General features: G+C 38.4%; 1 protein-coding gene across 1 annotated transcript in view; it reads left to right on the top strand.

Moving 5' to 3' along the window:
* The window catches only part of CLIP4 (CAP-Gly domain containing linker protein family member 4), a 29,882-nt gene that overhangs the window by 11,010 nt on the left and 5,326 nt on the right, over positions 1-13,546 (top strand). Inside the window, exons 7-12 of the mRNA XM_018085359.1 lie at positions 454-572; positions 2,784-3,020; positions 6,219-6,354; positions 7,076-7,216; positions 9,817-9,900; positions 13,256-13,396. Of these exons, the coding sequence (XP_017940848.1) occupies positions 454-572; positions 2,784-3,020; positions 6,219-6,354; positions 7,076-7,216; positions 9,817-9,900; positions 13,256-13,396 (858 nt within the window). The remainder of the gene's footprint in view (positions 1-453; positions 573-2,783; positions 3,021-6,218; positions 6,355-7,075; positions 7,217-9,816; positions 9,901-13,255; positions 13,397-13,546) is intronic.

Consider the following 13,546-nt stretch of genomic DNA (forward strand, 5'->3'; position numbering starts at 1 on the left):
GTTTTCCCTTGCCCTACTGCCTGCTCACAGAGGAAAAGAACTGGTTGAAGATGCATCTCATTTTAACATTTTGACACCTAGAAGTAATAAAATATAAATGTTTCTGAAACATTAAAACATTAAATTATGTGCAAACCTAAAGTCACTCGTTAATCTTGGCACAGTAGATTGAACATCCTGAACACCAGCAATTTTGCAGTTGCATCAGTATTAGAAAATGAGTGAAAGTAAATATTCATCTTCCAGGTTGTTTCATGATATGAGTAGACAGATGCAGATAAGGTTGATATTCTGTGTAGAATTGCTTCTCATATGCATTTGGTATGTAAATCATGGTGTCTCTGTATAAATGTTAACATAAACTGTAAAACCTGAATGCCCTCTCAAGGCATCTGTAGGGTGAAATGTTCACGTAACAGATTTGCACACCTCACATGTGATGTTTAATTGCAGATGTGGATGCCACCTGTAGTGATTTTGATTTTGGAACAGCTTTGCATATTGCTGCATTTAACCTATGTACAGGAGCTGTCAAGTGTTTACTGGAACATGGAGCAAATCCTGCCTTTAGGGTAAGGAGTTAGGTTGTAGATTCACCAAAAGGTGAAAAAATGCCTGGAAAAACTGAACAGTCTGTCCAGGATTTTGATTAGTTAAAATATGTTATGTGGAGTGAGAGTGCCTCAGAAAAAAATATTCATAGCTCATAGTGGATGATTTTGTATGCTTTGTCATACTTGTGTGTTGAAGTTTGTATTTTTGTGTCACAGTCTAGTTCATTAGTTCAAATAGCTTTCAGGATGTTCTTACTCTTTGTTGTTTGAGCTTTCATTTATTAATACTCCTTTGTGTCTTGCAACAGTTGTCATGGCAGTGGTGGATCTTTTCAGAAATAGAGGAATGCAATCTGTGCCCTCCAGAAATGCAGTGTACTGCTTAGCAGTAAGCCTGGTCTTAGCATGAGTAACTGATAACACATAAACATCAACTGCTCTGCTTAGTAACCTAATAATAGGCCGAAGTTATAGTGCAAAGTGTTGCTATATGTGTCTAGCTACAACTCTTGGGGTTTGATTGTTTTTTGTGTTTGGTTTTTTGGGGAGGGAGGGCTTGGAGTGTTTTCTTTTTCTTTTTTGGCAGAGACAATATCTCAGTTCTCCATTTTTAAATCCAGGTTGGGTTTTTTTTAATGAGAAATTATAGTTGTTTTGAGGGTACTCAAAAGTAATTGTTTTGTGTAAGCCCGTTCGTGTGAAATCTTCTGGAACATTATTGTTCATACAATTCTTCGTGACATTCAATCTAGATCTCTTTAAAAATGCTGGTTTTCTTTGTCTCCTTATTTAGTGTGCATGTATGTGTTTCAAATTCCTTGGCAGCTGTGTGTTTAGGAGTCTGTTGATCACAGGGAACGCTGCTTTATAGTTGCACAAGCATTCTGAGCTGGCAAAGGTGGCTCTGCCCTTGAGAAGAGCAACCCTTGGGCTTCCACTTTGCCTTCCTGCCTCTGCTCTGCCCCTGCCTTGTGTTGGCACAAAGTTTTGAAGGGCACCTGGTGGGCTGAATTGTGTGACTGATGCGACCAAAACAATCGTTAATGTGATGACTAAAAACTCAGAACAAACTCCCCCCTCAACTGTAACCCAGCAATATCCTGTTTTTAAGGTCATGTGAGTTGAATGGGGCTCACCTTTTGCTTCAGAATGACTGTGGATTTTTCAGGAGTGGTAGGTGTTTGATTCTTCAATCCTGCAGTAAAGTATTGGCCAGAGGCAGTGTAGAGTTTGATTATATGAGAACAGCAGAGTGTAAATGCTGAGTAAGGATTATAATTTTCTAGCACTGAGATAAATTGATAGGGGGCTCAGGGAATGTTGCAATTCTAGTCTGTTTTTTAAGGAATCAAGCCAAATAAAATCTTCCCCTGCATCATCCCCTCTTTGAGCTTCTGGTAATGTTTGAGTCCAGTGGCTCAGTTGAGACAAATTTGAAGACTGAGATAATAATGTTTCTGCAAACTTTGTGAAAATTGGCAGATAGATGCAGATCCACACTAATGCCTTTGGTGAAGAAAGCATAGGTAGAACTTGCTGACAGCCTGACAGTACTTGCTGTCTGGGCAACTGGCCTTGTGTTGAGGTTAACTCCGGGGGAGCTGCTGCTCCAACAACTTGTCCTGTTGTGTGGGACACATGAGGAATACAACCACTACTTTCTGGGAATGGGAAGTGTTTGGAAAGGACTCTGTCCTTAGTTCGTTTATCATAGGGTGGTCTGTGTAGAAATAAACCCAAACAGATTTATTCAAGTATTTATGTGGGCCATCACATTTGTGTATTGTGTGCATGCAACATATATTAATTAAAATCTGTCTTACATTTGGAATAAGCCTCACCAAGGAATAAAGATAAATTCTTTGGGAGGAGGTAGCTTTACAGTATTGGCACTACAGACCAGAAGTCTTGCTTGCTTTCTTAAATCTGTGTTCAGGTACACAGATACATATAGGTGTTTTGTTTTTATGTGTTCTAAGTCCTAATAATGTTCTTAAGATTAAAAAGTTGGTTACTTGTCAATTTTGAAAATAAGATACTGTACATGCTAGCTTATCTATCTAAGGATGTTTTGGCATACTTATTTGAAAATGTGGTTGTTTTTATAGTTATGTTCTAGGAAAAATATCTATTAAAGAGGATTAAACACTTCATAAAATGCTATGGTTTTGCTTAATCAGATTTATCTTGTCACAGCATTAAATTTTATGCTATGTTATGTTTCTACAGAATGACAAAGGGCAAATTCCAGCAGATGTGGTTCCTGATCCGGTGGATATGCCACTGGAAATGGCAGATGCGGCGGCCAGTGCAAAAGAAATCAAGCAGATATTGCTGGATGCAGTGCCTCTCTCATGTGACATCTCAAAAGCCATGATTCCAAACTATGATCATGTCACAGGGAAGGCCATGCTTTTATCGCTTGGCCTGAAACTGGGAGATCGTGTTGTTATTGCAGGACAGAAGGTATGGTGACCAGCCTGCTCCTACCCTCATAATTTCTGAGAGTCAATTTATTTACTCCTTTGGAGATAAACCTCGAATTTGAGGGTCTAAAATACTTTGTGGAAGGTATGAACTCTGGATGGCAGCAAGGAACTGGTTACAGAAAGTAATAAACCGAGCAGTTGTTTGATAAAGTCATTACTATGAAAAGCAGTTTTGACAGGCATGGGCTGCATTTTGTATCTCTAAATGATTTTTGACAGGCTCAGCTTTTATTAACATTTTTGGTGTCACATCAAAATGATGGTAAAAGCCACAGATTATTTTCTGAGTTGCCCAGCTTTGTTATGAGTGTGCTTTCATGAAGTACCCCTGATAGTTTCTAGAAGGCAGTGAAAAAAACTTCAGTTCTGCTTAGCCTATAGTAACCCAATTTCACTGGTGCAATGCAGCTAAAATCTTTGAAGCAGTGCTGTGCCAACAGGGTTGTTACATGGTTCTGTGGAAGTATGAGAATGTAGCTAATAGCAGTCCATCTCAAATGTGAATAGCTTTTTAGAAGCTACTGTGATAGTTGCATTTTAAAAAATGAATTTGAAAATTGTAACATTAATACTGCAGTCAGTATTCATACCTTTTATTTCCTCTGTTAGCAAGGGATCTGAAATAATTTAAGAGTGTTAGAACTCTTATAAGGATTTCAGATTTTTTTTTTTTCTGGTAAATGTTGAAGGCATTTGTGAGCAAAATTTTATTTTTTAGTAGCTTTGGCTTTAATAATTTTTCTAGTATAACTTCAGATTTGTAACTGTCATGACTGAAGTGTTCTGAAGTGATCTCCACTGAGGGTGGGAAGCAGCTTCCATTCTGTATTTTCATTTGATGTAGTGTCGAAATTAGGTCAGGAAAGGTGAAGGAGTCACTAGCTATGCAGAAGGCATTTTAACTGAAGTACATACAGGAAGTGTCTTATTCTTTCAAGGCAGTAAGAAGTTTCTTTAACAGAAATCATAGTGAAAGCCAGGGGAGATAATGTAACTGCAAGTTAGTGGAGGGTTTAGAGCAAGAAAGTGATGAAATTAGTGCTCTTGTGTACCTTTCCTCCAAGTAAGGCCCATAGACCTGTTTGTGCTGTAATGTACAAACTGTGAGTATGAATAGAGCTTCCTGGGTTTGGTTACTTTTATTTTTTCTAATTGATTATGCTGTTACAGTGCTGTGTATAACACAGTGTTACAAGTGTGGGAAGCTGCTTTGCCACTGCCAAAGGCCAGCAGGGCTTTCCAGCTAGATTTTTTTTTTTCTTTAAGGGAGCCAAAGCTGTCCTACAGCAGGTGGGAAGAAAGAATGTAATTGTGCCTTTTGGTCTTCCTTTTCCACGTCAGCTTTCCTCCCTTCCTTCTTTTGTGCAAGGAGCTGTTGTGCAGTACTCCCACATTGCTTCCCACTCCTTTTTTCCATTTGTCTAAATGGAGAAGTTGTTCTCAGCCCTGCCTTCCCCTCCCCCTCGATACTCCTAAATGTGTGCAGGGTGGAGCAAAAGTGAAAACAGGATGATGAAAATGGTTCCCCATTCTTAACCTTCTCCTGGATCATTTTTCTTGCCCGGAATGTGGAAGCTGGGACAAGGGTGTTTGGAACAGCAGCGTTTTTACGAGCAATGTTTATGGGTTCCCGTTCTCTTTCTTGCTTCTGCAGTCTCATAATATGTCAGCTTTAATGAAGCTTGAAAGCCAAACACAGTAGATGCCAGAGGGAAAATGGATTCCTCTCTTGATTCCTACTGTGCCTGTCATTCAAGTTGTCTTTCAGGGTAGGAAGCTGTGTAAGCAGGTGTTTGTGTATGTGATTTGGGGTCCCCCAGCTCCAGCAGCTCCTGCTGTGCTAGATTACATGTGATCTGAATGGACACTCAATGAAATGTGAGTGCAGGGAGACTAGCAGCTGGGAGAAAACTCTGTCATCCTATTCCTGCTCTTTCTCATGTGAGAGATGTCTTCTGCTCCTTGCTTGTGCAAGTCCTAGGGCAAAATTGGAGCTTTAGTTTTGCCATCTCCACCTCCGGTTTAAGGTATTGGCTGATTTCTTCTCTCTGCTCCGTAAGTGCCCTTTGGCTGGTGCCTGGAAAGTGGAGGGATTGGATGAATCTGTGAGACAGCTTGGCCAAACTTCCTCTGACTGAATTTGATCCTTGTGTTGGGAGCTTAAAAGTCTGTCTAGATTAGTGTGATGTCCCTGCCTATAATGCTTAAGTTTAAAGGAGATCTTCATCATAAGAGAACAGACTCTGGGTCATGTTTATTTCTTTACAAACAGTAAGAAAGAGTAGCTGGAAGGTTTTATGGTAAATAAAAAAAATTGTTTCTGTCTATTTACTCTCTGAGGTATGGATTAAACAGTGAAGTCACAGTCAAAATTGAACTAGTAATATTAAGTTCACATGAGATAAGGAAAACTGAGAACCTGAAAGATCAAAGGTTTTTATTACTAAAACTAATTTAAAAATCTAATATAAAAATGAATTTAAATCAATGTTAAATGCATCTCTGTTAGTTATTCCTCCCCCGTTTGGTTGAAGTGTGTGAACTTAAAATGTATATTTGCAGAGACTGAGGTCTACCAGCAAGACTGGTCTGTCTTGATATTCTTTATATCTGCTCAGAGTTTATAATACAGATTGAAGCAACAACAAATGTTTAAAACATTTGCTGGCTCTTCAGAGTTTCTTTAATCATAAGGAAAGAATAAAAGACTTAGGAATCTTTTCCAAGGGAAAAAATTAATTATGCTCTCAAGTTTACCCTTGAATCTTTGCAATAGATATATAAATATATAAACTGTTATGTATCTAGGTATAATTCTGGAATTGTTGTTGTGGAACACAGTGAAAGTAAAACTCATTGGGCATGTGCTCCTGTACCTTGCTGACTTGGAGTTGTATTGTACAGTGATGCTTTCTGTCTCAATATCTGTTGTGAGATCTGTCTGTAACCACAGTTGTTTGATACAAAATAGAAGAACAGGACTAAAACGTCTTGGAAAACGCGTTGACTGGTGTTGAAAGGTGGGAATGTCTACAGCTGAGAGAGTTTGTGTTTGTATTTCTGTTCTGATCAAAAGCTTGGAGATGACTTACTGTCTCCTTCATGACCTGTACCATATTCTCATGAATGATACATGTTTGACAAAACCATTCTGTGTTGCTTCTTTTTGCCTTAGGTTGGTACCTTAAGATTTTGTGGCACAACGGAATTTGCCAGTGGCCAGTGGGCTGGTGTAGAGCTAGATGAACCAGAGGGAAAGAACAATGGAAGTGTTGGAAAAGTCCAGTACTTCAAGTGTGCACCAAAACGCGGTATAAGCTTAATTTTTTTCTTAAATTCTTAAAAAAACCAAATTTTAAAAAAATGTTGGAAGATATGAACCTTTTGGGAGAATAAAAACAGATAATAGATCCTGTTCCTTTTCTTTGTAGTGCATTGTTTGTTTGTATTAAGGATTCCTTTAACTGTTTTATTGTTTTGACTGCAACTATTTGCAAAACCACTGAAACAACCAACCAGTCAAAATTTCTGGTTATTTCCTTGAAACTACAAGATAATAGTATTTCATGGTTTCCGGTCTATATTGTTGAATGTTGTTGTGTTGTAATGATAAAGGCCGTGTTTCGTTATCTACTTTGTCTTCCTTGCTAAGACATTCATGCTTGTAGTTGTTTTCTAACTTTCAGCTTGAGGTATTTTAATTGATATTTCATGGACACTCAGGACGTACAAAGTCTCGTGTTTTGTAACAATGGAGACTCAATGTTACTCTTAGGACAAAAAGGAGATTGTAAATAACAGTCTTACTGACTTCCTGAATTACTCTGTTCAAGTTGCTTGATAAGGATTTTGGTTTCACTGTGCATTTGAGCTTGTCCTTCCTACCCTACAAGTGCTCTGGCAGCACAGCAAGTTATGATCGTGGCTGACAAAAAACCCTAAAATAATTGGTGTAAGAGATAGTAGCTGGAAAGTTTTGTTACATTAACATTACCCATGGTTCTTTGTTGGCACATACAATTTTCTCTCCAGGTATCTTTGCACCTCTTTCCAAAATAAGCAAGGCTTCTGATCACAAAAAAGGCTCTGTACGAAGTTCTTCCTTGCGGTCTTCACCTTTGGTCAAATCCAAGAAAATAGATGTGACACACATAACTTCCAAAGTGAATTCTGGTGAGTGTTTTCTTGTGTGTGGAGACAGGATAGAGAGATACTAATCTTCAAAAATTAGTAAATCTTGGTATAAAAACACTTGTTTGGAATTAGTTCGTAGCTTGGGATGAGAAGGTGACAAGGTATTTATTAACTCCGTGTTCTTGTTAGAAATTCTCTGTACTGTAAACTGGTACTGGAGGGACGTTGTATGTAGCTGTTGAGTCATTTTAGTGATCTGATGTACTATGGCAGGTTCTAGTCTTTACATGCTCTATTAAAAAAAAAAAGCTCACCACAACATTTATTCTTGAGCCATTAAAGTGATTTCTAATTGGATGTGATACCAGTTAAGTGTCTCAGCTTAATGTGGTTCCATTTACTGAGATGTTCCTGGGTAATTTGAAACAAATAAAAATTTAGAAAATAATCTATACACCTTTATGTCTAGAAATTGAGGAGTTTTATTTTCTGGCAACAGGATTAAGGAACTATTTAGCTGATTGTGTTTTATCTGCTAATTAAATTATCTGAGTAAAACCAAGGCCAAATTAGAAGAGAAAGGTTGTCCTTGTAATAAGGCTTTGGTTTACTGATTGGAGTTACAGGCTCAGTCCCTGGCTCTGGTTTAGTTTCTTAGTAATTTGCTCAAATTACTTAATCCTTCTGTGTAAGTTCCCTCCCTGTGGAGTGGATGATGCATATTTCCTGACTGTTCAGGTTCCAAGTTGTTTGGAGTATGGGCTCTTCCCTGCTGAGTGCAGTGCTGACCATGCATAATATGGCCCCTGTGTCTGGCTGGCTACCTAACAGTGTCATTAAATATTACATTAGCACTTCTTTTGCCTTTTTTGCCCTGTTTAGGTGACTCATACTAAGGCAGCACGGCTTAAGGGATGGAAGATAATACACATTCTCATACTCAAGCACCCTAAAGCACTACACACTTTATCAGTAATACACAGGGTATAGAAATAATGCACCAGGCTGGTGGAAGAGATGCATTTTGGCAGCATTTTGGATGACTTATGTAACTCTTCTCCAAATAGATTGAGGGGGGAGTAAGCTTTAAGTGTGTGTACTTACAATTAGCACAAGATCTAAGCTACTACGGGCACCTTGCATGAAAAGCATCTCGGAACAATCGGTTTGTTGGGAGTACCGCTCAGGAGCGGATCTAAGCTGACTTTTTCTGTTAAATATTTTCCAGTGTTTGATTCAGTTTGTTGTGAACTGTAACCCACTAAACTATAATGGAAGGGACTGTTTCCTTCGTTACAGACGGTGTGTTCCGGACGGTTTAGTTGTAAACCACCTTTTCTGTCACAAAGGTGCATTTGTGTCTTTGTAAAATTTAAGCATTTGGTTCCTTGCTTTAGGTAGAAATCAGAGTGAGTTATGCATCATCTGCCCAGAAGAGCTTGCATCCAGTGGATGTAAGTAATCTGGAAGCTGCTGTTTGCAGGGAGTTCTTGTGTAGAAAGGTCCATTAGAATTATCGTGCCCGGCTGATTCCCTGGCTGGAGTGGGAGAAGGACAAAGCTGCAGAGGCAGAACTTTGGTTTGCAGTGTTTATGTGCATCACCAGGTCACATCTCTTTCCTTGAAACTTCATCCCTGCAATACACTGGTTTGTAATGATCCAAGAAAAATTAATATGCTTTTTGTAGATAAGGTTATAAGCTGCAAAGTAAAATATAATATTGTGTAGGGATTTAAAAATTTTATTTGGTTCCACTGGATTTGAATAATCCATCAGATTGATGAGAAAAGGTTTTTTCAAGTTTTTAGGAAAAGGATTACTGAGATAAAATTGAGAAATGTATTATCAGTCACAAACACTAGTTTTTTGATCTGTTACCTTAAATGGCTGAACCATAAAATTTTGGAAAATACAGTACATTCTCAAACTAGTTCAGTCCTTGTGGCCGAATTAAGCTGAGAGATGTAGTTAAATAAAAAAGAGGTGGTTTTTCGCTCATGACAGGGAGGGGATAAATCATAGATAAGCTTGTTCTTCATTGAGTTAGAGTAGGAAACTGTCAGAAATGCAAAATGACTGTTCACAAATTATAACTTGGGTGACAGTACGAGTTCCTACGCTTATCACAACATTGCTGCTCTAAGATTTAGGCTCTTAAAAATCATACTGACATGCTTACATCATTATTTGCAGTCTGAATGAAGATTTGATCTCAAATCTCTCTCAAAACTTTTATGTGTAATCTTTAATGCAGAAATTGTGAAATTCATACTGGTGAATAGTAGACCTTAAGTACTATAAAAGTGAATGTTATAGATGTGAATGTTTGAAAGATGTTAGTAAAACTCCTTCCATATAAAAATTAATATTTTACAGACAATTTGTTTATTTTTTGGCAAGATTGTTTGGACTGGTTTATTGCATTAAGGGGTTTAATATCTGTGCTTATCCATCAAAGCAATTCTGCAGTCTTGTTTTACCTATTTATTAAGAGTCTAAGGAATTGTACAGTTTTATCCAAATTTTCCTTCCACCAGTAGTCTTCAAATCTGTCTAATTGTTTTTGTACATGGCTTTCCTGTAAAATTATTTGTTAGGATATATATATATCTACTAATTGTATACATTCTTTTTATAGGCCTAAATATGGCAAAAAAAGACAGTGCTTCTGAAACCAACTTTATGACTGCTAACAGGGGAAAAACTGTACCTGCAAAAGACGGTAACTAATTTTTAAAATTTTTTTAGCATCTTAAGAAAAATTCTGCACAGCAGAGGCAGTATTATTGCTGCCCTACTGCTGTAAAAGCCCTGTATCTACACTATAGAAAAAAGTTGCCTTGCTTGTTTATTTTCACGTCCCAAGCAGGCTGTATGCATTTAGTTTTCTAGGAGCAAGAGTAATTTGTGTGGATGTGGTGTTCTGTGTTGGTTTGGTAACCACTTCTGTCTAAATACATGGACAAGAACATGGACAAGCCCCTAAAGCTGAAAGCTGTCTCTTAGTAAATGATCTTACAGAGGATCTGCAGAATTACCTACGTGAGTGTCTGAGGGAGACCTTTTGCCCTCTATCGTTACTGCCTAGATTTTAATAGTCTGTTGGCATTTTTATTCTCTTCTCCATCTGTGTGTTCAATCTTGTATAATAAAGTGTTGCCATCTAACAGAGCCTAACAGTCTTGGCAGTGTGTCATGGCAGACTCATAATAACAGGCTTCAAATATGAAAAATGAAACTAGCTTTTTAAAGAGTTCCTTTTACATGTGAATCATTCTCTGCAGTAATCTAGTTTCAGAATTGGATAGTGACTTCTACTACATCAGTGCTATGTTTGCTGAACTTTAAACATGAAGGGACCTCACTTTCAGCTGTGTCTTGAGCAAACTGTAAAAGTTGTGTCTCCTCTGAGGTTTTTTTTATAAAATCATACTGTAGGTGGTAAAAACAGTATTTCTTTGAAATTATTTGAAGTGTAAGTTTGAATATACCTTCTTTGAATCATAGAATCACAGAAGGGTTTGGGTTGGAAGGGACCATAAAGATCACCTAGTTCCAGTCCCCCTGCCATGGGCAGGGACATGTCTGCTAGACCAGGTTGCTCAAAGGCCCTTCCACAGGAGCGTTTCTGCACAGGAGAACTGCTCTGTCCCTCTAAACATCTTTGTGGCCTCCTTTGGACTCACTCCAGCAGTTCTATCAAGAAAAGCATTTGCATCCTCTGTCAGTGAACAGAGGAGAAGAGCCTAGTATAAAGTATTTCAGCACTGTCATATGTGATACTTTTTCAGAGACAACTTGGAAACCTCTGCCTACATGCGTTTTTTAACATTTTGTTTATGGAGGGCACTTAATGGCTTGGTCTGCAGTGAAACTTAATTGGCAGTACAGTGTCTCAGTTTGATGGATACAATAAGAAATCTGCAATTAGGACTCTAGAGGTTTTGTAGGCTGTGAGTGATGTGGAGTAAAGGCCCATTTTTGGATTTAGCTGTTCAGATGATACTGCTTTAAGGCAGGTGCAGAACCTTTAGGAAAATCCAACATCCAACTCAGAATAGCTACCAGTGTTTCTTTGTCAAACAAGGCTGTTTCAGCTTAGGGTTTGTGCCGAGTCTGTTTTGTTTGGGTGGTTTTGTTCTGTTTTTGTTTGTTTGTTTGTTTGTTTTATTTTAATCCTGAACACTCCCAAAATCCTTGACAGATTGAAAAATGATCTCAGGGGGGAAAAAACATGGAGAGGAGTAAGGACAACTACAAAGTTCTGTTGCAAGGCTGAAACAGCCAGCTGTATGAATACACCCTCAGAATGATATGCCCAGTGATAGTTTGCAGAAAAGGTCCTGAGAATGTTCAGTCTGATAAGGTAAATCATGACAGGCATCATCTATGTCATGCTGTTGCAAAAGGGGAAACGTAACTGGAATGTACAAAAAGGAGGGTCACCCATGAGGTACAGGAAGGGACCTGGGTGCTTTACATGGCACAGGCAAAGCCTCAGCTAAAACATCTAGTTTTAGATGCTGCATTTCAGAAAGAAATTCAGAGAGAATTCAGAAAAGACGCAACAATAACTGCAGGTATAAAATATGACTTAGGAGAAAAGACTTTTAATTTGTGGTTGTGTGATTAAAAAGACGGAAGATGAAAGGCGTAAAACTGGAAGCTTTCAAATACAAGGAACAGTATAACTCACTCTGCATGTGTTAACAGGAGTAAAAAACCTTGAACTAAAACTGTGGTAATTTAGGTTTTATGTTAGGGGGAAAAAACCCTGTAACATTACAGATAATTATGTGGTGAAATATATTGCTGAAGAAATCCTGCGATCTCCCTGATGGGAGGTTTTTAAAAACAAGCCAAACACTTGCTTCCCAGGAGTGTTATAACAAATAGTTTCTTGCCTCATAGGGGATAAATCTGTTAAAGGACCTGTTCAAGTCCTTTCTGCTCTTCCTTCTCTCCCCCTGTGATTTCCCACAAAATGAAGTATCTTGATGACTGGTTTAGTTTGAGCAGTTTTTGTTGCATCCCTGTAAAAATGCTAGGTAGTCTGACCTCTGGTGAATCCATCCCTGGACTGGCTTCTACATACAGAATTCTAGTATGTGTTCACAAACGCACGCGTGTATTTATACCTCGGACTGGGAAGTTTCCCTGTTTAGTCATTTAGTTATTTGCATTTTCTTCATTGTAGCATAGCTGCAGTTGCTATCTCAGAGTCTTTAGATTTCTGTCCCAGATAGCCCAGCTTTTGCTTTGACCCACTGCATTTGCCTTTCTGCAGTTCTTTACTGTTTTGCCAAACTGGAGGATTAAATTATATTGACCACACTAACCCAGTGTTGATATCAAGGTGCTTTGGGAAAACTAATGAATTAAGCCCCTCAGAATTCTAGAAAGTTTAATAAGCAATATTATCTTAATTTTTCACATTGATAAGCTGAGGCATAGATGTGTCTTGCTGTACCCTGCCTCAGTTTGGGCAGAAGGGGATAGGAGAGGGAAGAAGTGGGAGAGGAAAGCTGAACATAAGTCTTACCGGACAGCTTAGACATTAGGATTTGCAAATGGAGATAAAAGTGATTTATTTCCCATTCTTGTTTTATAGTACAGGTTTTAATATTAATACAGTATGTAATGGAATATAGTAGGCTTTAATCCAGGTAATAATTCACTCACATAGTATCACCTTCCTTCCACTTCTCATCAAATCTTTAACAGGCTGGATCCTGAAAGGGTGGTAGTATGATCTCTTATTGCCAAGGCTCACATATTTTAATGAATATACTTGAGACTGTTTAGATGAACTTTTATGGAGTAATAAAGATGGGGCTTCTGGAGACCTCTTCTAGCACTCAGCTATGCCCCAAGGCAGGGTCACACATGCACCCATGTCAGTTCTGACAGCTGTTTGTGTAAATGCTGCTTAAAAACTTCTGATTTTGGCTCTTTACTGTGTATTCTTCCCAGTATGGAGAACAGATAACTTCCATATTACAGAAGCTTTTCCTTCTACTTAATCCGTCCTTTTCCAGATATGATCCCTGAAGGACTACTTTCATTTCTGTCTCTAGGTTTTCCTGGGTACAGCAGCTCTTCCTCTTCTACTACGTCCTTGGAAGGCAAACGGAATTACTCCAAGAAGCGGAACTCAACTAGCAACAATAAAAAGCCACTGACTAGAGTGTCTTCTGCCTCATCCAAAATTAGTGCTGGTACAGTCTGTTTTATTGAGGTGTATTTTCACAGGTGGGAGTGTACTGCTGCATTGAGTGCTCATGTAGAACTACTTGTGCTGTTTCAGAATCTGAGACAGTTCAACAAAGAGACTCGTGAAGTAGTTTAACCGTGAACCTAAGTTTGGC

The sequence above is a fragment of the Manacus vitellinus genome, unplaced genomic scaffold (genome assembly GCF_001715985.3).
Source record: "Manacus vitellinus isolate BGI_N305 unplaced genomic scaffold, ASM171598v3 scaffold_8_pilon, whole genome shotgun sequence".
Classification (NCBI taxonomy): Eukaryota; Metazoa; Chordata; class Aves; order Passeriformes; family Pipridae; genus Manacus; species Manacus vitellinus.